Source organism: Rhamphochromis longiceps, linkage group LG7, assembly GCF_057381845.1.
Source record: "Rhamphochromis longiceps isolate RC_006_pf linkage group LG7, R_longiceps_female_GT1.1, whole genome shotgun sequence".
Lineage (NCBI taxonomy): Eukaryota > Metazoa > Chordata > Actinopteri > Cichliformes > Cichlidae > Rhamphochromis > Rhamphochromis longiceps.
This window is the reverse complement of record NC_140563.1, coordinates 20,258,812-20,282,648: the sequence shown is the minus strand read 5'-3', so window position 1 is coordinate 20,282,648 and position 23,837 is coordinate 20,258,812. Positions and strand designations below refer to the sequence as shown.

General features: G+C 39.1%; 1 protein-coding gene and 1 long non-coding RNA gene across 2 annotated transcripts; both read left to right on the top strand.

Moving 5' to 3' along the window:
* The first annotated feature begins 5,275 nt into the window (after window positions 1-5,275).
* Window positions 5,276-9,421, top strand: LOC146665231 (uncharacterized). Its single transcript, XR_014912582.1, has 3 exons — window positions 5,276-6,354; window positions 7,175-7,552; window positions 7,959-9,421. It is a non-coding gene; the product is annotated as an uncharacterized LOC146665231 (long non-coding RNA).
* A 4,468-nt stretch (window positions 9,422-13,889) lies between these two features.
* On the top strand, window positions 13,890-16,770 carry LOC146665230 (phospholipase A2 inhibitor subunit B-like). Its single transcript, XM_085411112.1, has 4 exons — window positions 13,890-14,037; window positions 14,473-14,586; window positions 15,739-15,813; window positions 16,074-16,770. Exons 1-4 carry the CDS (start codon window positions 13,890-13,892, stop codon window positions 16,457-16,459), a joined length of 723 nt encoding a protein of 240 aa, XP_085267238.1. The 3' UTR covers window positions 16,460-16,770.
* Window positions 16,771-23,837: the final 7,067 nt, after the last annotated feature.

Here is a 23,837-nt window from a genome sequence, read left to right as displayed (position 1 = left end):
AGCAAAACTACAATCCAAATAAATGACTTACTAACAATAGTGAAAGGAAATCATAAAATACAAAATGACATAAGTGTCTTACAGCAAGCATTGAACATGTGTTGGTTTACAGTTTTAAAGTGTATAAAATGCTTTCATCCTTCCAGGCCAGAGACAGGAAGATGGCTGGAGATGTGGATGGTGCACGACGTTATGGCTCCACTGCTCAAACTTTTAACATTGCCGCCACAGTATTAGGTGTCCTTGTGTTTGTGACAGTTATATTTTTGCTCTATGACAGATTTAGATAATATGTACATTAGAAGCATTTTAGAGTTGCCTTCTGCTGTGATTAGTTCACATTTGCATTTTTACTTAAAATATATTTTGCTGCTTTTTAACTTTTAAATCACATTGTCTGGAAATAAACATCATTTTCCAACAGTCTTAAACGGAAATCTTCTCTATTTTTTTATTGACAAGTTTTATTTTCAGATTAGAAAATGTATAAATTGAAAATGTGTCACATGTGCAGCTGAGTAGTAAATGAAGAAAATCTGAAGTAGTGAAATAGTTTGTTTTTTTAAAAGCCACAACTTGTGGTGATAGAAAGGAAAACATTTTGCTCATATCGGACATCTGAACGTGCATAACATTGATGATTCAATCAGATCCAAGTTAGCACTGCAGAAACCCATTACAGTACATACAGACAAATATAATGATTACAGCTTCACACTGATAGTTCATGTGTGAAAAGCCTGAATCACATGTTGATTCCCCTTCCCCTTTGCCATCACAGCTGAGGGTATAAAAGGACTTGACATCCAGCCTTATGTGTTAACAATGTGTTGAAAATGGACAGAGTGCTAAAACAGAGTTGTTCCCTATCTGCTAGTAAGGATTAGATATAAGGCCAATGAATATGTTAGCAGAGAGATGTACTGTGAGTACTGAAAATTTCTATTCAGGCTATTCTAGTTTTTGTGTGCATAGTGTGAGGACTAGAAAAGTTTGGTTTACAAGACCTGTGCTGGCAAATGGTATTGGGACTGTAATTAATTTTAGATCACTTTAATAGCTAATTTCACTACTGAGCACTCAGAATAAAATAAACAGAAAAGTTATAGATTCACATGACTGAGGATTGTTTGTGCAGACTTAGTGAAAAGAATGTGGGAGTAACCCAAGCGAGGTCAAGAGACAGTAGCTCTCAAAGATAGATGCTACTTTAGATGCATGAAACTGGGTAACAGGTCAGGGATAAGTAAGTGTGTGTGTGTGTGTCCATCCCCAGGTAAAGCTGCAACTGAGGGAGGAGAAGAAGACCATCAATAAGGGGGGCTAAAGTATAAGCCGCGGCCTCTTCGCAACGCTTTTTTTGACCAATCAGATAGAAGCACATTCTCTTTTATGAATATGTGTACACCGCTAAGTTAGGAGCATCTCTCTTCTGGTGGTTGGCTACAGCAGTTTGCTGTAGACTGTGGTTTTCTAACCGGAAGGAGATCCGTGTACATGAATTATTCTTTGAACTGCTTGATACAATAAATCTGTTACACTTGAACTGAACCTGAGCTCTCTTTATCCTAGAGAAAAAGAACACACGACAGTAGACATGATCCATTATTGACCTTTCTATTTGTGTCTGAGTTTGAGAAGATAAGAACTCATACTTTTGAGCAAGAAAAATAGTGTTAAATGTTGTATGGGTTAAACACAGAATTATGATTGATATGTGATTTTCTTGATCACAGTATGCTCAATACTGATCAGAACATAATCAGTAAATATAAAGATGTTTGAGCTTAAATGACACATAAGAATAAAAGTAATAAATTAAAATAATTATTTTAGAGACTTGCCTAACTCAGACCTAGCTGAAAGCCTGATGTGTAGTTAGAAGGAATAACTAGAAGCTAATTTCTTGCTGTAGTTGCAATTAGGCAACATGTTTATTTTTATATTATTGCCTTTCATACTGTTGCAGCTATATGATGAGTCAGAGGTGTTCCAGCTGAAAGCTAATTTAAGTGATCTTTAACATCCTGCAGTAGGCTAACACTGTCACTTTCTAGCTTCTGGCTAGATATCAAATCCACTAGCTCCTTTGTGCTAGCTGATGTAAAAGATGTAACCTAACAGCTCCTTAAAAAAGTTCTCCTCAGATAAAATTTTCCCTAAGACGCTTTGTGTCATTATTAGTGGTGCTCATCAAGGAGTGTTTCGGTATCCTTTGTCATAAGTTTGATTCTAATTATGACCATAATGCTGTAAAATTGTAGTGCAACATCATCATAACAGCTTTGACTTGCAGCTGTAGTCACTGACAAACTTGCACATCTCTGTTCAAGAATCGCAAACAGAGTGGCAAAGCTGAGAGGAAGGCCAGTGTTTATTTTTGAAAACCACACACACTGTGGTTTTTAGCTGTAAAACTGACAAACCAACACAAGGACCTGAGGCCCCGCTGCACTTTTTTGGTAAGTTAAATGTGTTTTTAAGCTATTCTGTAGCTAACATCCTTGTTAGATAGCTAAGGTGAGTTGTCACCTGCTGGGGAAAGTCACGTTTGGTAGCTAATCCTTGCACATGAATGATTTTATTGTGACTAAAGAAATCAGTTTGTTCATTAATGTCGGTGCTCTGGTTCAGATATTTAAAGAACTAAAGAAACTAGTCTTTAGCCAGGGTTAATTTGTCATTGGAGTCAATGCTCTGGTTCAGATATTTGCTCTGGTGCTCTGACAGAACAGAAGAATGTTTAGACCTGCAGTTAAAGATGAGACACTGAAATGGTTTATATGAGACACTGAGAAAAGTCACTGGGTTGTTCATACTTCTATTATTAATGTTAGACCATAAGAGCAATAGACTGGACTCTTCTTGGCCTCCTATGCTGACCTATTTATTAAACATGTACATACAGGAGCATGCTTTTGTCTCTCTCCACATCTGCAAGGACAGAAATATCAAATAAAAAAAAAGCTTGCACTTCAATGATGCGTCATTATTCATTAATAGCAGATTTAATTCAATTTTAAAAGATGAAATACTGAGGATTTAACATGCTCTCGAAGTATTTTTCACTCACAGTCTGTAACATCAGTTCCAGTTTCCAGCTGATGGTTTGTTTGTTTGTTTTTCAAAACAATGCAAATCTGTTTATTACACACACACACAAAAGCTTTTAGAAAGCACCATAGTCTTTTTCAGTATTATTGTCATGTAAAACAGTTCAGTTCAGTATGACAGGAGCACAGGAGCCAATATGGTCTTATAAAAATAGCCAATTATATTTGAACTAAAAAAAAAACAAAAAACATACAGGGAGTGCAGAATTATTAGGTAAGTTGTATTTTTGAGGAATAATTTTATTATTGAACAACAACCATGTTCTCAATGAACCCAAAAAACTCATTAATATCAAAGCTGAATGTTTTTGGAAGTAGTTTTTAGTTTGTTTTTAGTTTTAGCTATTTTAGGGGGATATCTGTGTGTGCAGGTGACTATTACTGTGCATAATTATTAGGCAACTTAACAAAAAACAAATATATACCCATTTCAATTATTTATTTTTACCAGTGAAACCAATATAACATCTCCACATTCACAAATATACATTTCTGACATTCAAAAACAAAACAAAAACAAATCAGCGACCAATATAGCCACCTTTCTTTGCAAGGACACTCAAAAGCCTGCCATCCATGGATTCTGTCAGTGTTTTGATCTGTTCACCATCAACATTGCGTGCAGCAGCAACCACAGCCTCCCAGACACTGTTCAGAGAGGTGTACTGTTTTCCCTCCTTGTAAATCTCACATTTGATGATGGACCACAGGTTCTCAATGGGGTTCAGATCAGGTGAACAAGGTGGCCATGTCATTAGTTTTTCCTTCTTTTATACCCTTTCTTGCCAGCCACGCTGTGGAGTACTTGGACACGTGTGATGGAGCATTGTCCTACATGAAAATCATGTTTTTCTTGAAGGATGCAGACTTCTTCCTGTACCACTGCTTGAAGAAGGTGTCTTCCAGAAACTGGCAGTAGGACTGCTGCATCCCTCTGCAAGATATCTCACTATTTTTGACTTTTCTGAGCCTGTCATGTCCTTCTTTTGACCCATTTTGCCAAAGGAAAGGACGTTGCCTAATAATTATGCACACCTGATATAGGGTGATATAGCACCTGTTACTTGATTCAAACATATTTTGTGCTCTGGATGTTTTGCCAAATCCTATAAAGTCCCCAGTTCATCATTCAGGAGCTAGATTCACCTACTTTTCAAAGGGCATGTTACGTCCCCATGAAGAGGTCTAGGCCTGTGAGGGAGGGGACCAGTAACAAATGCGTCCAGAAATAGAATGAAAAGGAAAACAGACAGAGTTGTTCTATAATAATATAGTTTTATTACAAATAACCTTATCTTAAAGAGCCGGCAACGCTGTTTTACCAATAATGCCAAAGAAACAAAGGAAACCCTCACAGCAACAAAAGAAAAAACTACCAAACAAATAAGGGAGGCACTTCCCACACTTCTTACTTTACTCCTCACCACAAGGAGACAATCTCAGGGCCCACAAGCCCGTCTACTCACTAGTCGAAGTAGGCTGCCTGTCCAAAACCTAGCAGAAAAACGTGTAGAGCCACAAGGAGGAAAAAAACACCTCGCTCACAGTTCATCCCCTGCTTACATAGCCTCAGAGGTGATTGCTGACTGGATCCAGGTGGCAAACTAATCAAAAGCAGCTGTGTCCTGGGGAGAGAGGAGAGTGAGAGAGACAGAGGGGGTAGGAGTGGCAAAGGAGGAGGAGGCGGAGAGAGCGGGCAAACACCCCAGTCACACTCTCCCACAGCCTCACAGAATGTAACATCCCCCCCCCCCCCCCTTACATTCAAGCTCTACCAAAACAACAAAGACACCTAATTGTGAGCTGCGTGACAGTGCATTAGCTACTATATTGTCAGTACCTTTTTTGTGTTTGATCACCAGATTATAATCCTGGGCCAGCAGTGCCCAGCGCATCAGTCATTGGTTGTGGTTGTACATCCGGTTCAGAAAAATGAGGGGATTGTGATCTGTGAACACGGTCACCGGTAGGGTTGCCAACCGTCCCTTAAAAAACGGAATCGTCCCGTATTTCGAAACAAAAGCACACGTCCCGTGTTGAGCTAATAAGGGACGCACTTTGTCCCGTAATACAGTGAGAATCAAAAGTAGTCTATAAATGTTAATGGAATTAACGCTTTGTTTGAAAGCATAACTCCCAGCCCCTCTCCTGCTTTGTGACCAATGAGCTGACAGCACACTTATGACAATTCAGATTACCGCTCATCTCATTGGTCGAGGAAAGGTCGCTTGCGGAGAAAATACCGGAAGACAACAGATGACCACAACAAGAAGCATGGCCAACAGGGGAACAAACGCCGACACTGCGGTCTCGGACGACAGTACACCTAAAGCTGGGCAGACACTGTGTGATTTTTTCAGTCGCGTTATTCAGCTCCTGCTCAAACTGCACGATTGACTCGCAGGGGTTAGAAGTTGGTAGGTCACGATGCAGGTCTCACACTATACCGCCCGATGCTCTGATGCGACCCGAGTGCTCACACTGTGCCTCCATAACATGAAGGTTATAACAGAAAATCTGTCGCTCTGTCTTTCACTCACACAGACACACAAACCACCACCATCAACTTTGCTAAATTGCTAATGAAAAACATTGATCAGGCAGCTGTGAATGAGCAGCAGTGTAAATCCAACTATTTTCACGGTTGTTGTGGTCGTGATAATTTTGTGATGCCACATCGAAAAGGCTCGGATGAGCTTTCCAAAGTTCTACAAGTTGTGCCTCCATCGCTTGTGTCCAGATCACACGCTGCACTGCCGTGCTGCTCCGTCTTTTTCACCGACGTTTACGTGTTTGCGCGTGAGCAGTGTGAGCGGCTCACGAGCGATTGATGATCGGGAGCTGCTCGAGGTGTTAATCGCTTCTCGTTACCCCACGTATACTACACGACGCACGATGAAGGCCAAAATCGGGCCGATCACCAAATCGGTCGCACGACTCAAAAATCGTCTCAAAATGGGCCAGAAATCGCACAGTGTGAGCCCAGCATTAGAGCAGCAATGTTTGTTCGCTCAGAGAAAGAAAAAAAGGCTGCAAAAGCACAGGGAGGAATGGGAAAAGGGAAACACCTGGCTGGAAAAGGTCACCATAACACCTATAAAGCGCACTGCACTGTGTGCCGGCGCACTTTTTCCATAGGCATGCTTCTAATGGTGGGCACATGAAGAACATGAGGGGCGTGAAAGCTCAGGGAACCCTTAACCAATTTCTTGTCCACCAGGCCACGGCAGAAGCAGATATGGTATGTAAACACTGGTTTGTTTTTTAAACCCTCTGGTTAAGGTTAATATGGGCATGTGCAGTGAATATCAGCGCTATGTGGCCAGAAGTGTGATAATATAATTTATTTTGTGTAATAAACAACTGCAAGGATAGATGATTACAACAAATAGATGACTAATACATAAAAGTAATACATAGATGAATAATGATGATGAGTTATGATGCGTAATCATGGGAACAAGTGGGTTTACAAACAGGAGCAGCTGATTAGCATTAGAAAAGCTGAAATAATACCTCAACTGAAGCCAATTGTACTAAATGCACTAAATGTGCACAGTTACAAGAATATTTTTCGTTCTATTGTTTTCTATTAATTTATATAATTTTAAGTTAAGCAGGACAGAGTTCTTTTAAAGAAAGATTTACTTTTATTCTCAAAAGTTAAGCATGACAGGCTTCTGTTTAAGAAAGAGACCTGTTTTACTGTGTTAATGTTGTCATTTTGAGCTAAAAATAAATGGCTAAATGATCATTTGTTTCCCATATGGTCATATCACAAAGAATATGCATCTGCTTAAATCAAATTCAAGTCAAAGGGTTAAAAAATAATTTCACACACACAAAAAAGAGCTACCACACTGGGAAGGGTGAAGACAACTAGGTTGCCCGGCCCTGGCCACGAGGTGTCCCTTATTTATTTTTCAGGGAGTTGGCAACCCTAGTCACCGGGGAAGAGCTGGAGCCCACATACACTGTGAAATGCTGCAGAGCCAGAAGCAGAGCTAAAGCTTCCTTCTCTATGGTAGAGTAGTTCAGCTGATGCCGTTTGATCTTCACAGAGAAATAACAGACCGGATGGCACACACCCTCCTCATCATCCTGCAGTAGGACAGTTCCAGCTCCGGTGGCGCTGGCATCGACCTCTAGCTTGAAGGGTCGAGAGAAATTAGGAGCCGCCAAGACAGGGGTGCTGCACAGGAGGGATTTTGCTGACTCAAAGGCATGCTGGCACTCAACTGACCATTCAAAAGGCACCTTTGGACTACATAGTTTGGTTAGCGACCACCAGAAACGTTCTTACAGAAGCACCGGTAATATCCGGTCATACCTAGGAACCGCTTCAGTTCCCGTCTGGTGGTTGGAATCGGGTAGTCTAAGATTGCAGCAATCTTCGCCTCCACCGGGCTGACCTGTCCAAACCCCACCTGCTTACCTAGGTAAGTGACTGTTGCCTTACCAAACTCGCATTTAGTGAGATTGAGGGTCAACGAGGCCTCGGCTAGCCGCTGAAACACTGTCCTCAGGAGGGACATATGATCTCCCCATGTGTCTGTGTATAGCACTACATCATTTAGATACACATTGCACTGGGACACATCTCCCAACACCAACTGCATTAAACGTTGAAAGGTAGCTGGGGCATTTTTCATGCCAAAGGCCATTAGTGTATATTGCATGAAGTGGTCAGGTCATGCTGGCTCAGGGCATCTAAAACAGGCTCTACAACAGGATTGTTGGTCACCTCAGGGGTAGGATAAACTTTCCCACCCGCTATGTCATTTCCCATTATAAAATTCACCCCATTAATCATTCTTAAATTCCTTTGTCCGCATTTGTTTACAGATCGAAGCACGGTCAGCAGCTTTGCAGGCCGCACACTACCAATCGAAAAGGACACTTTTTTCCCTGGCAAAATCAAGATAGGACTGACCCTGTCCCCTATTCAATCTCCGGAAACGCTGCCTATAAGTCTCTGGGACCAGCTCATAAGGATAGCACTTTTCAGCTTGTCATAGTCCAGGCAGTCCTCAGCTGACAACGAGGAACAAACTTCCTGAGCCTTACCTGCCAGCTTACATTGTAGCAAAATGGCCCATGAGTCCCGTGGCCAGTGCAAGGCTGTGGCTATTCGCTCAAATGACTCGAAGTAGATGTCAACCTCATTGTCGCGGAACACCGGAACCAGACGACTGTTTTTCCCCACATCAAACGGTATGTCTGCCTGCCGAATGGAGGCAGTCGCAGGAAGGGAAGCCGGCTGGAGTTCCAACTGTCACAACTTGACAGCTGTCTCCGCCTCCACCTCCACCTTTTGCAATTCAACCTCCCTTACAGTATGTTAGAAACTGTTAAAAAACTGTACAGTGACAGACATGTTTACTAATTAATCAAGGACATCATAATTGTTTTCATAAAAATTTGTTAGTTTTTTATAGTCATGTTTTATCAGTATTTTATTCTCTTCATCTCAATAGTGCTTTGCCTGTTAGAAAACTAGGTGGCGCTCCAAGTTAAGTTTAATAGCTTCACTACCCCATAGACCCAAGTTCAAGGTGTGTCCAGATGTTGCTTGTTACAAGAATTTGGATGCTATTGTAGCTCTAATGTAATAGAAACTCTTGAGATTAAGAATCCTGGGCCCAGATAGTGTCATGACACTGGGTCTGTGACTCAGTGTTTATGTGTTTTCTGGTGTGATTGATATTCATTGATTTAGTGTCGTTCATGTTTCTGGTTCTTAGCTGTTTTCTGCTTACGTTATATTTATAGTTTCTAGTCTTTAGTTTTCTGTCACTATGGTTTCCCTGTGTTCCACATCTAGTTACTCTTGTGTCCACGTTCTATATTCCCTCTCTGTCTCCTGCAGTCAGAATGACTGTTTCTTCCCCAGACTCAATGTTAAGCTTGCATCTCCATATCTGTGTCTTTCCTGTTTTATTTTGACAGTCCCTTGTCCTGTGTTCATTGTCTTCAGTATTGCTTCCACCTTGTCTAATTGTGTCCAGTGTTTAAAAAGTTTAAAAAGGTGATAATTAGAATACAGTTACTTTGTTGAAATAAATTGATTACATGGTGGTCATTTCCTGTTTCATATGTTACGCTATCCCCTCTCTAATTTTGGTAATTCAACGTATTGCTGGAAACCCAAACAAAACACACAATAAGAGGCTCTAATATAAGCGTCCTGTTAATTTTGGTAGCGTCAGTTACACAATGGACCCAGAGCCAGCACAACAAAACCAGCAGTGCATGGGCAGGAATGCATTTCTTACGTGGAAATTCTGGCAGCACTTCACATTTAAAGAATAAAGGGATGGGCAAAATCTGACCATGCAATGCGAATTCTGTTTGCCAGCAACTAAGCTGCTCTCAGTGTGAAAAGATTCCACCTCTAACCTAAAGAAACATCTGGAAGTTAGTTCTTTTTTAAAAACTAATGTTAGCCTACTGCATCTACCTTGTTTTAGTTGTGGCAGCTACCTGGGTTATATTCCACTTCAGTATCTTCGATGTACTATTGCTGTGTTTGTTACTATTACTGACGGCTACTTGCCACCAAGCTAATATTGCTAGCTGGCGTTAGCCGAATTTAGTTCATAGACTGCAGACTGTTAGACTTGATGGATAGCATTAACAACCTGCTAACGGCAAATAATCTTGTGCAGTTCTGAAGCAGTCTTTGAAGTAACCTTCATTTTTTTTACTTAGTTTGTTGCTTATGAGCCATTTTAAAAGCAGAACTGTAAGTGTTTTCTCAATACATCATATTTTGGTCAACTATCAGAAGCTAACTAGAAGCTAAAAGACAATTTACAAAAAACAGTCAAGTGGAAAAAAAGTAAAACACTTCAGTGTTACTAAAAATCTATAAATTTCCACTTTTCCTTTAGCTTGCGATATTGTTTTTGTTAGAGCGATAAGCTCTAACCTCAGTCTCTGCTCTTTGTATCGCTGCTGCAATAAGGCATATTGTGGGTAATATGTTGCCATTTTTAGAGCTACACTGATAAACCGATCAAATAATTCCCTGGATGGAAATTATGTTGCTCATTGTTTGAAATTTTAACAGATTTTTTAGTTTGTAGAGCTCAGGGAAATCACAAGATCTGCAGTTTTGTTTAACAACTTTTTTAGTTTCACAATTACACCTGTTTGTTTTCTTTTTTCTGTGTTTTAAACTGCTTCTAATAACAAAAAAGAAACGTAGGTGAGGTTCCCTGAAAGGAGTTCTTTACCTAGAAACTCATTTTGAGTCCAGTCTTTGAATGGCGACCCATGCAAGTCCCTCACCTCACTGACTATCATTCTCTTAATCTAAGTGTTAAGGGCTTTATAAATCTGAAGCATTGTTGTTCTTAAAACAACAATTTAAGTGTGTTGTTTGTTAATATTTCCAGAAAATATGCGTAACTAACTGTAACGAAAGGAACACAGAAATTGTCAGATGACATTAAAGTGGCTGAGTGTAAGAGAGTGTTATGGACAGTGCAAAAAAGTAGCTTCACTGAGACCGTACATATAAGCCACACAATTTAAAGAAAACACACAAGAATCTTATTTTCAGGGGACTATGAGAGGATTTTGATTGACATCTGATGTTTTGAGTTTCCACGGACACGCTATACGGCGTCCAGAGGACGGTCTGTGTATTCAACCTCACCTCTGGCGCCGGCGCCCACCTCTCAATTTGAAATGCATGTAGACATTGAGGGTTCTCAGGAGGGGCCGTGCTGACACCTGCTGCTCTCCGACAGGAAGCTGCCCCTCTCATGGTCCTCCTTGGGCTCTCGCGCTTTGCGGACCTCTGGATGTCTGGGGCCTGGGTCTCCTCTATGCCTGCTTCATGCTCTGGGAGACGGGGCTATGGACCCCCACATCCTCGATGGTGAAACCTTTTGAATACAAGCGTGCTCATCCACACAGGTGTACACATGGGTGCTCACAGACACAAGCTATATCTTTCTTGGCTGCTTCCTCAAAACACATTGTGTGCTGTCAGTCTTGTGTGCTGCGCAACAACATTCCAACTGGTGTTGGCCCGAGGGGCCGATGGCGCGATATGGCAGCCTCGCTTCTGTCAGTCAGTGAATGTGAGAGTGAATGAATAGTGGCATTTTAAAGCGCTTTGGGTGCCTTGAAAAGCGCTATATAAATCCAATCCATTATCATTACACGTTATAATTTATTGCAATGGTGTTGTGTTTATTGTATTGCTTTCTTCTTGAACCAAACAGGACATGCTAAAAGAAAAAGAAAAAAAAGTGGATACGTGTATGTTTCTATCTTTCCAGGCCAGAGACAGGAAGGTGGCTAGAGGTCTGGACGGTGCACAACTTTATGGCTCCACTGCTCACCATTCCAACATGATACATTTCAAAGAAATATAAATGACCTGGTTTCAAAAAAGTAATGTCTATTCATTGTTTCGCTTTAAAATTTGATCACATCTGAAAACATGCACAATGAATTGATAAAAAACAACAAATGAATTGTAACTGAATAGAATCTGAGGCTTGTGGGGATAGGTTAATTGGATAATCCAAATTGTCACTAGGTGTGAATGTGCAAGTGAATGTGAGTGCGAATGGTTGTCTGTCCCTGTGTGTTGGCCCTGCGACAGACTGGCGACCTGTCCAGGGTGGACCCTGCCTCTCGCCCTATGACAGCTGGGATAGGCTCCAGCGCCCCCCGCGACCCTGAAAAGGATAAGCGGAAGCGAATGGATGGATGGATGGATAGAATCTGAGGCAGTAGCAATAGTTTAATAGCTTAATTGAAAAAAGAAACATTTTGATCATCTGTCATCTGAAAGTGCACAATCTTAATAATAATAATAATAATAATAATAACTTTATTTATAAAGCGCTTTCAAACAAAGTGCTGTACAACTGTTTAAAACTAAAGAGATAAAAAAATAATAATAATAATAAAAAGCGATACATAGCAATACATGTAAAAGACACAATACAAGTTAAAAACAGTAAGAATTTAAAAACTAAAAGCCATAGAATTAAGACTTGTAAGATAAGGTGAACAAATGTGTCTTCAGCTTAGTTTTAAAAACCTCCACGGAGCATGCCTGCCTAACATCTTGAGGGAGGGTGTTCCACAGAAACGGGGCACGAAAAGAAAAAGCACGCTCTCCAATTGTCTTTTTTCTGGCTCTAGGAACCTTTAGAAGGCCAGAGTCCTGAGATCGGAGAGCACGGGATGGAACGTAAAGATGTAAAAGGTCGGAGAGGTATGAATCTTAGTGATTCAATCCTATCAAAGCCATCAGTGCAGAAAACCATAAGAGTATATACATTATTAAAATATATAATTTATAATAAAGACACACTATTAAGCATTAGTAAGGTATTAGTAAGTATTTCAGTCATCATTCATAAAACATTATAAAGCATTACTCCTCCTTTCTAAAAAACTGATATAAATGTTTATTCTTGATTAATAGGTTCATGTATCATGCATATATAATATATAACTGTGATCAAAGTATTTACATGTATACTATTAAGTTCACATGCACTATTAAGATTAAGGTATGAGCTCATTTTTTGTGAATTTATTAATAGAGAATTTTATAAAAACTTATTTGATTATTATTTTATGTACTTATTTTTTTTTAATTCATAGTTAATTCAGGCAATTACTGGTAGTCATTTAACCATTTTGTGTGACTTCATCTAAATTGATTATTATGTTTACCTTATAAAGCATTTATTAATGAAAATCAAGTAGCTCACAAAGTCTTGGTTATCTTGACAACAGAAAAATGACAGACAAATCAAAAAGAGATACAAAACATACCAATATTTATTGCCAGGTGTAAATGTCAACCCCCAGAGATTTGCAGAAGATTGCAACGTAAGTTGGAACAGCGTCTAAGATGGTAAGAGGGGTTTAAGACAGAAAGAGAAGTTGGAGCTACAGGATATCTTACCTTTAAAATACTGAAGCTTCTTCATTTAAAATAAAATATGAATGAGATTATCACAAAAGTAACTGTTTCACAGAGCCTCACGAACAGTTGTAAACACTATAAACAAATTATATTAAGCCAATAAGCAGGAAAATGTCTCTGGGATGTTTTTAATTACTTTAGTTGATTCCTAAAGTTCAACTTTCCTCAGGTCTGTAGTCTGTTACCGAGCTTTAGTAAGATAACTCAGCACCCACTCAGGTTCAGGTCCAAAATGCTCCTGAATTAGTCAAAATAGTAAGAGTGATGTTGTTCTTTCACACATGTAAAGTCAGCTTAAATAAACAAATTACAAGACACTTTGGAGCTGAATATAACTTTATAAATTACATAATAAGGAGGAGCAATACTTTATAAGTGATAAATAAAGCACTTACTAACACCTAGTTAATCCTTTATAGTGTGTAATTATTATAAAGTGTTATCAAATGATGTTGCTTGAATGGACGTTTGTCTATACACACTTTAGTCTTTCTCAGACCTTTTTTGTTACAAAGAGGAAGGCTTTGGGCCTCATAGTTTTTTTTGTCTCTTTTCTGCCTTGTTTCCAATCAAATACTCACCTGGTTTTTATTTTCTCTTCAACGAGTGGCTCATATATTTTTGACTTTGAGTTCTGAGCTGTATTTGTTTGAAAGCAGCACACAAAGCAGCCCAGTGGATAACTGCTTGTATACTGGTGAGTTTTTATTATATTTTAATGTTAATACCATTTAACAAATTAACATCTCTGAATAACTTTGAAAACCTTTAACACCTTCTTGTTTATCTTTAAGCTCTGCATTTAAACAATGATGGCATGGCTCCAATTTTGTATCCTTTTCCTGGTGGCTCCAATTGGGTACAGTCAGAATCCAGGTCCTCGTGGTCCCAAAGGAGACAGTGGACTTCCTGGACCAGCTGGTCCACCTGGAGTACCAGGACCAGTAGGTCAAAAAGGTGAGCAATAATCCTACAAACCACAAGACTACTGACCAGATACTATTTATAGTTTATCTAAAGCTTGTTACAATTCTTTTGTATAGCCAAATAAGTTTTCATGATGTATCAACAGAGGCTTATGCTACAAAGTATGAATGGCAGTGACACTGAATGAGCATTTTATGACATCAGATAGTGGAGGCTCAATATATTTATACTTCTATATACACTTTATACTTAGATATATGGTTAAGTGCATTAAATATGGTCTTTTTTTGGTGCTGACGTGAAGCTAAAATTCCCATTTGAGTAGTGATTAATTAATAATAAGGTATTTAACTGCTTTTTAGCTCTGTATAACCAGTTTCCTAACGTTGTGAGAGAATTTTTCCTCTTTGGGCTGTGAGTGAATATCTGAACATATGGTATGATACTTCCATACCTGCTTTAAAGGAGATACTGGAGTTAATGGACCAGTTGGATATGTTGGACTAGTTGGAGGACGTGGATTTCCTGGAAGACCTGGACTTCCTGGACAATCTGGAGAAGATTCTGACTGCAGAACAGGTGAAGATCAATTTTTATTAGTTTCATTAGTTACTAAGTTTTATTTTTCATTTTTGCACACAAGGGCAGCACCAACTACTTTCTTTGCTATGAAACATTCCCATAGATGCATTCAGTGTCCTTAACCATTGTAACTTTCTTTCTTTCAGTCCAACCACTCGTTGTATCTATCTGTCGTAAATGCCGTACAGGGGGCTGTACTCCCATGATGTTTCCTCTTCTTGCTGCTCTTCTGCCTGAGATATTCACTAAGCACATAATTGGTTGTGGCCATGTTTTTGATGTACTCATGGATCTTTGTTGTCTTCTCCTGGACAGTGGTTCTCACTAGTCCTTGATTTCCTTGCTTCCGCTTGAGTATAGAGTCTCTGGGTGTTGGACTTGAGGTGAAACCAACACAAGTACTAAAATCAAGGACTATGCCAAATAAAAATCTATTGAGGCAAGCATGAGTGTAGTAGGACTTGTACTAGGCATATCAATGGCAGTGATAGGAGCTGACTCTGACGATTGAATGGACTGACAGGAGCAAAAGTAAAAACAACCTCTGTTAAATTTGATGCAGAATTTTAAATGTAATTTATACAAATTACTTTTACCATTTTAATCAGTAGGGTTTATTAATATCAAATTGTTGTTTTATATAGTGTCACTACTCACAGCAGTCCTCTTGGCACTTCACTGCATACACTATATTACTCTGTTTATGCTGGGGTACCTGATCCTTGGTTTAGAACGATATTTAGTGTAATGTGTTTTGGAATGTGAAAGACACAGAAATGTGGTATTTGAAAAAATGCATCTTAGCTATAATTTTAATTGATTACTAGTGCTGTCTGCGTTAATCTCATTAAAATGGCGTTCACGCCATAACCGCATTAACTTGGCAAATCTCCCTTAAGGAGTTAGCGCAGATTGCCCCGTGTGAGGGGCTGATGGCGCTAACGCGTTAACGAGCTAACCGCGCTATCAAGCTAACCGCGCTAATGAGCTAACCGTGCTAACGTGTTGACGCCGTGCATGATTAGAGATTTGAAGCTCAAAAGAGAAAAACTAGCTTTTATTTAATAACAGTTTGCAATTTTAAACATACACAAAGAAATGTTGGTCCCAAATGACTACAACACTGATAATTTTATCTGTTTGATCTAGAGCTCTTTGGTTACATAGACCAGGACCTTCAAACCATTAGAGCCCTAAAGGAAACAATAACCAAGTTAGAGCTGGGTAAGTGTCATCAGCAGCAACAGGACATAGGTTTTACAGTAACTCCATCATTAATAACTCTGGGGGGTTTCCTTGTTTGCTTTTAAAATTTCAATTATCTTTCAGATTATTATTTAACATAATAATTTGAACTTTGAGCAATAAAGCTAAATGGAAGGATACATGGTGTGTAATGACTAGACGAAATCTTTTTTCTGCTGGTTTCTTTAAAATAAAAGTAGTTCATTCCAATTTCTCTTTCTATGCTGTTTTTTTTTCAGTTATAAACTACGATTTTGCCCGAGGAGTTGATGATGGAAAATATTTTGTGTCCAACAAGGAAAGAGGCTCTTTCCTCCAAGCTGTTGAGTTCTGCTCCCAGCGAGGATTAGCGCTGGCTTTGCCCCAGAGTGATAAAGAGAATAGCTTACTCACTGAAGTGTTTGAAAACAGTCCTAAAACAGTCTGGATTAATGCCAGCAATGGAAGAGCAGAGGGAAACCTTGGAGCTGATATGAAAAACCGACCTCTGACCTTTACCAGCTGGGCAGAAGGGCAGCCAGACAAATCCATCCAGGATCCAAGCTGCACCACGCTGTCAGAAGACGGTGTTTGGAGAGTGACAAGTGAATGCTCTATGAATGCTTACATTGTTTGTCAGTTATAGAAATGCCTTTGATGACATGAAGTAAAGTGTAACTCTTTGGGTTCTGGTGTGGGGAAATCAAATGGAGTACAAATATGTAATCACACATCTATCTGGCGCAATTTTCCTATTCCTATAAAACAGGTCAAATCATTCTTTCAAATCTTTTATTACATTTTTAGGTAAAATGAAAAATTCTTTCGAGACCTGCAGTATTTAGTAACCATTCACCATACAGTAGCCATATTTATATTCATCCAGCAAAGTGAGAAGTCATGGAGGGTGTTCTGGTTTGGTGGCCCCAGCATCTCATCTCTGCTTTATTTGCATGACTTGATCAAACAACAAACTTGTTAGTGAGTGTGACATGGCTGGAATGAGAATTAGCAGCTCAAAGTCTGAGGCTAGTCTGTGGCTTGTTTCCAGATTTAAATGTATTGATTTTTTCAGCTTCCACATGAATAAGCAGCTTGTAACCTGGAATGTAGCAGCAGTACATTATCATTTTGATTAAATCATTTCACCTTCATTACCTGAGCATGATTGTATCAATTTGTACATTGCACTTTCTAAGATTAAAATCATACATATATGTTTCACTAGATAAATGCTTTATAACCACAGTTTTATCATGAGAGAAATACTCAGACATGTAAAATGTTTAAATGTGGATGGTGGATTTGCAGGCAGATGTTAAAGAAATTTTAAGGTAAGTAACATTTTTTTTTCAAATAACTCTGTCATGTTCTTGGGTCTGTTGACCCAGCGTTTTAAGTTTTAGTTTATTTGGATGTTGTTTATGTTTAAGTTCATTAGATTAGCGAAGTTCATTTGGTTATTAGACTCCTTGTGTTTTCTTCCCCTGTATTTAAGTTTCCCTCACCCTTTGTGTTTCACGCTGCGTGTCTTATGTTATCAAGTTTGTATTATCATGTCTGTCTCATGTTTCCTGTTTTATTTTGAAGGAGTCGTGTGTTTTTTTTGTTCATTGTATTTAGTTTCACTTCCCTTGTACTATCATTAGGCTCATGTCAGTCAGCTGTTCCTCCATGTGTTCCCACTTCCCCTAATCACCTCCTGTGTATTTAAGTCCTCTGTTTTCAGTGTGTCATTGTCAGGTTGTCTGTTGTCCTTTGTGTCATGTTTCCAGGTTCTGTGCTCTAGGTATTTTTGTGTCCATGTTAGGGTTCATGTTTTGGGTTTCTGTGTTATCTTAGCTCTCCCAGTTTAGGTTATTGTTTAGCTTCTCCTCTGCCTTTTGTTTTGTAATGTTTTCACCAGCCTTAATAAACGGCTCGCTTTCTGTTAACATTTAAGTTTTGTTTCATGGTGTCTGCATTTTGGGTCCTTTTCATAATACATACAGTCTGCCTCTGCCAGAATGTAACAAACACTTCTACTAAAGCAATGCCTTTGTGCTAGTCAATTTTGTTATGACCAATAGTGGATTTGTGTCTGATGTTATTCTCATACAGTTGAGCAAATATTTTGTACTACCACATGTAAGAAATGTTACTATTTTGGTAGTAACATCCAGGCATAGACTATGTGAATCTTCTTGTCTTTAAGTTTTTATATAAGTAATTTGTGCATAGATAAAAATCATTTAATATTTTAAAAATATATTAAATTGTGATTTTGGTGGATCATCTGTCTGCACTATCAGTTTTAAGTAAATTTAAATTTAATACTTTTAAAATAACAGGTTCCTTTTGAAGAAAACATTTGTAAAGCCTGACATTTGTTTGTAATAATGGTCAAAGCTTTTTATAGCATTTTTTCTGTATGTGTAATCTACAGATTAAAAAATAATTCAAGAGAATAACCACTGTAAGCGTTGAATCTGGCTAAACGTGGCCATTGGACTCCAAAACTGATGGATGTAGTTTCATTAAGGGGAGGAGCTAAAGGAGTGAGAATCAGGCTCATCAGTGACATGCTTCTTGAGGTATGATGATTATTTAGACCTTTGGCTTCAGCATGCACTTTGTTGGCAGTCACCCATATAGTTTATACTCATTTCGATACTTTATCTATGTTTTCTTAAATAGGACATGCAATCAAAGTATGGAGAGAAGTACCCATCGACTGAACCTGGGAGAGAGAAGAGGACCTTTTCATGGCGTCTGGTGTAAGTAATTCAGCATCTTGACCATGTAACAAAAATGAAATCCACACTGATCATAGTGTGGATTTTAAAATAGGGCATTTACTTGCTCCTGCAATACTCATTGTAAGTTAAATTTGTAAATATAAATATATATGCACTTTAAGTTAAACCTTGCTCAATAATCACCCCATATCACACCCATATCAATGACCAGTTCAGCACAGGTGTTGGACATTGTAAAATGCTCCTTGGAAAATTCAACTAATGAACATAGCACAAGGTTAAAATTTGGTTATCACATAATTTTCTTACACTGAACGAGAATAAGACCGAAGTCATAGTTTTTGATAGTCACGCTCCGCCAGACCAGTTAGCTGATGCCCTCGCATGTCTTCTCGCAAGCCATCTCTCGCTCACTGTAAGAAACCTCGGAGTATTACTGGAAAGCTCTTTTAAACTAGAGAAACAGGTCTCCATTGTGGTAAAAACAGTTTTTACCAGCTGTGCCAGATATCTAAAGCAAAGCTGTTCCTTCCTCTAAAGGACCTTGAAAAGCTTATCCACGCATTTATCACGTCCAGACTGGACTACTGTAACTCCCTCTACTTGGGCCTCCAACACTCTTCTCTTTACCGGCTTCAGTTAGTTAAAAATGCAGCTGTGCATCTCTTAACAGGTACTAGAATCTATCATCACATCACTCCAATTTTAGCCAACTTATATTGACTCCCTGTTAAATATCATATAGATTTTAAAATTATTTTGTTTACTTTTAAAATTCTAAACAATTTAGCGTCCAGCTATCTATCCAAACTCCTCCATTTTTACAATCCCAATAGAGCAGTAAGATCTTCCAATCAGATGCTCCTAACACAACCTAGGTCTCGACTGAAATCCAGAGGTGACCGGGCCTTTGCAACCATAGCACCTAGACTCTGGAATAACCACCCTGTTTATATTCGTACCTCTGTGTCGTCTTTTAAATTGTGCCCTAAAACTTATTTTTTTACTTTGGCTTTTAATTCAAACTAGTTGGCTGTTATCTGGCTTGTTGTGTTGTCACCTATTGTTTCTTGCCCTGTTTTGTCTTAATTGTTTTGTTTTAATTGTCTCATGCTTTTACTCTGTCTGACTGTGAAGCACTTTGGTCAACTTCGTTGTTTTTAATATGTGCTATATATATTTTTTTACTTTGAGTACTTTGAGCTGTATTTGTTTGAAAGCAGCGCATGAAGCAGCCTAGTGGATAATTGCTTGTATATTGGTGAGTTTCTATTATATTTTAGTGTTAATACCATCCATTGATCCATCCATTCACTTCCGCTTATCCTTTTCAGGGTCGCGGGGGTGCTGGAGCCTATCCCAGCTGTCATAGGGCGAGAGGCAGGGTACACCCTGGACAGCTCGCCAGTCTGTCGCAGGGCAGTGTTAATACCATTTAACAAATTAACATCTCTGAATAACTTTGAATACCTTTAACACCTTCTTGTTTATCTTTAAGCTCTGCATTTATAGGTTCATTATATTTATACAAATTACTTTTAGATATATGGTTAAATGTAATTATTGTGGTCTTTTTGTGGTGCTGACATAAGGCTAAAATTCCAGTTTGAGTGATTTTGAGCTCCATATAACCAGTTTCCTAATGTGGTGAGAGAATTTTACTCTTCAGACTGCAAGTGAATATTTGAACATATATGATCACAGCTGATACTTCTATACATGCTTTAAAGGAGATACTGGACTTGATGAACCACCTGGTTTAGCTGGAATAATTGGACCACATGGAATGACTGGACCATCTGGAAAACGTGCAGACTGCTGAGCAGGTGGTAATCAGTTTTTATCAGATTCATTAGTTTTTAAGTTGCATTTTTTATTTTTACACAATTAAATCATTTTGTATTAATTAAATTAATGGTTGATTTTGTATATGCTAAGCAAAAAACTAAAAAAACCAAAACAACAACAACCTCAAAAAGGATTGTTAGGTGACCTTCCTAAAACTGCAAAACCTTATGCATGTCAGGTCTATGCCACGAGCTCATGTGTTAATAAGTGTGTGTGTATCTCTCTATCTATCTGTATATATGTGTGTGTCTGTTTGATCCAGATCTCATTGGTTCCATGGACCAGGACCATCAAACCATTACATCCTTAAAAGAAAGCATATCTAAGATAGAGCTGACTAACTGTCATCAAGAGCAACTAGACATGAATTTTACAGTAGGGGGAACATTTTTATCTGTTTTGAAACATGTTCAAACTCTGGCTTGTTTGGTTTTTAAATGTAAATTATTTTTCAGACATTTATTTAACATTGTAATTTGAACAATAAAGTAAAATGAAAGGATACATCATGTGTGATAGCTAGACAAAACCTTTTTTACTGCTGTTTTTAACAAAATAAATAAAAGTAGTTCGTTCAGATTTCTTCTCTCTATGCTTCTGTTTTTCAGTTAAACTACAATTTTCAAGATTCAAGAATCAAGATTCAAGAGCTTTATTGTCAATACAGTAGTATACACAGTATACAGTGCATGCTGTTTCACCCTAAGCCCCCCATGGTGCATTTATAAATATATAAAGGATATATCTCCAAGAGATATAAAACTACTAATTAAAAATAAATAACACGCTAAGTTTTAGTAAAAATTAAGGGGGAAAAAGTTACTAATTACTAACTATATAATTCTATACAATACTATAATGGTAACTATACAATATTAACTGTACGATAAACAAAGACAGGACAGGGACAATACAAAGTGGAATGTGCAGTAGGTATTGAATACCAGTTTCAAGTTATTGTCAGGACATTATTGACGAGACATGACAAAGACGTGCAAAATACAAAATGTGCAAATACAATATAATTTAGGTGTGTGTTCAGAACTATGTGACTGAGTGTACAAATAAGCATATTGTTCCCAGGTCCAGTTTGTAGTGGATTTGTGGTAGTTTTTGTTGTTTCTGAGTCTTTTGATGATTATTGTAAGGTGTTTGTAGAGGTGTATGTTTACATCAGTCCTTTTTGTGGTAGTGAGTTGAGGGCTCTGACTGCTTGGGGGAAGAAGCTCTTGCAGTGTCTGGTTGTTATGGTTTTAATGCTGCGAAACCGTCTGTCAGATGGAAGGAGGGAGAACAGTGCATGTGAGGGGACGAAATTGTCCTTCACTATGCTGTTTGCACGTCGAATGATGTGTCTGTCATAGAGTTGGGAGATGGATGTGAGAGGGCTTCCAATGATCGTCTGTGCTGTCCTCACTATCCACTGCAGAGACTTCTTTTCAGCGAGGGTGCAGTTCCCATACCAGATAGCAATGTAGCAGCAGAGGACGGTCTCATTGGTTCCCCGGTAAAATTATGTGAGGGTAGGAGAAGGGAGACTGGCCTTCTTTAATTTCCTAAGAAAGTGAAGACGTTGTTGAGCTTTCTTCATGATGGTGGTGGTGTTAAGGTTCCAGAAGAGATCATCTGATGTGTGCACACCCAGGAACTTCACACTGTTGACCATCTCAACAGCAGATCCGTTGTTGTGCAGTGGGGTGTGGGTCATTGAGCTCTTCCTGAAGTTAACAACCATCTCTTTAGTCTTCTGAACATTTAGAGACAGGTTGTTATTCTGACACCAGTCTACCGGGTGTTGTACCTCCTCTCTGTATTCAAACTCATCGTTGTTGGTGCTAAGACCCACCACTGTTGTGTCATCTGCAAACTTGATGATGTGGTTTGAGCTGTACTGTGCAGTACAGTCATGTGTTAGCAGGGTGAACAGCAGTGGGCTAAGCACACACCCCTGCGGCGATCCTGTGCTCAGTCTGATGACTTTGGAGGTTTTATTTCCTATGAAGACAGACTGGAGCCTGTCAGTTAGGAAGTCCAAGATCCAATTGCAGAGGGAGGTGTTTATTCCTAGTGAGTCCAACTTCTTTACCAGCTCCTGTGTTGAATGCTGAGCTGAAGTCAATAAACAACTTAATAATAAACAACTTTTTGTCGAGATGGGAGAGAGAAAGGTGAAGAGCAGATGAGATGGCATCATCTGTGGATGATGTTATGTTATGTTGGCGATAAGCAAACTGTAGTGGGTCCAGATTCAGTGGAAGCTGAGTTTTTATGTGCCTCAATACCTGCCTCTCAAAGCACTTAGTGATGATGGGCGTAAGTGCCACCGGCCGGTAGTCACTGAGGCAGGATACAGTGGACTTCTTTGGCACTGGGATGATTTTTGTGGTTTTGAGGCATGCAGGTACCACAGCTGAGCTCAGTGATGTGTTTAGGATGTCCGTGATTTCCCAACAATGATTTCTCAGCACATGACAGCACAAATGAACTAGCTAATAGATGAGATGCATCCAGAATGGCTCACCAAAAGTCGAAATGTCCCCAGAAAGGACCAGTCCCATGGAACAACCAACAAATGACCTGCCTCAGCATGACATGAAAGCGAATACAAGAAAGTCTATGACACAGTACTTTATACATGCATCCTGGAATGGTTAGAACTGTACAAGATCCACATGACCCAAAACGAATTCAATGGGGACGTGAAAACAACACTAGAGGCAAATGTCAAGCCAGCTGCTCAAATCACCATAAACTGTGGGATTTACCAATGAGATGCTCTGTCCTCACTGCCGCTCTTCATAGGCCTGAACCCTGCAGCCAGATCATTAACAAGACTGAAGGGAGCAAGTATTATTCACCTCCTTTAAAGGGATGACATAATCACTGATCCATAACACCAGGATCTACAGTAATGACATCGGAATGTCATTCAGACTGGAAAAGTATAGCTGAATGGTAACAAATACAAGAAAGGGAGTCAGAAATGAGACGAATGCAGTACCCAAAAGCAACACTAGACACTGAGGATCGCTATGAGTACCTTGGAATCCCACAGGCGAACAGGAACCATGGAAGAGCCATTAGGAAAGCTGCAAATGCAACCAGAGATGATCATGTGCTTAGTGAGCACCTCGGGCAGCAGAAACCCAAGAAAGAAGAGGAGCAAGAAGAGAAACTACAATGGAAGGACAGAATGCTGCACGATGTGTCCCACCAGGAGATAGAAGAAGTGATTGATATCGAGCAATCCTACCAATGGCTGAAGAAAGCTGGACTGAAAGACAGAATAGAAAAAACCTTCATTATTCCACGGATTAGAAATTTGGGTGTTACACAGCTCTTATAGCAAGGTAGATCTAAACAAAAGTAGTCCCATATACATAAGCAACCGAAATTCGAACAGATAAAAAATGTACTGAGATATATATAGAATGTACA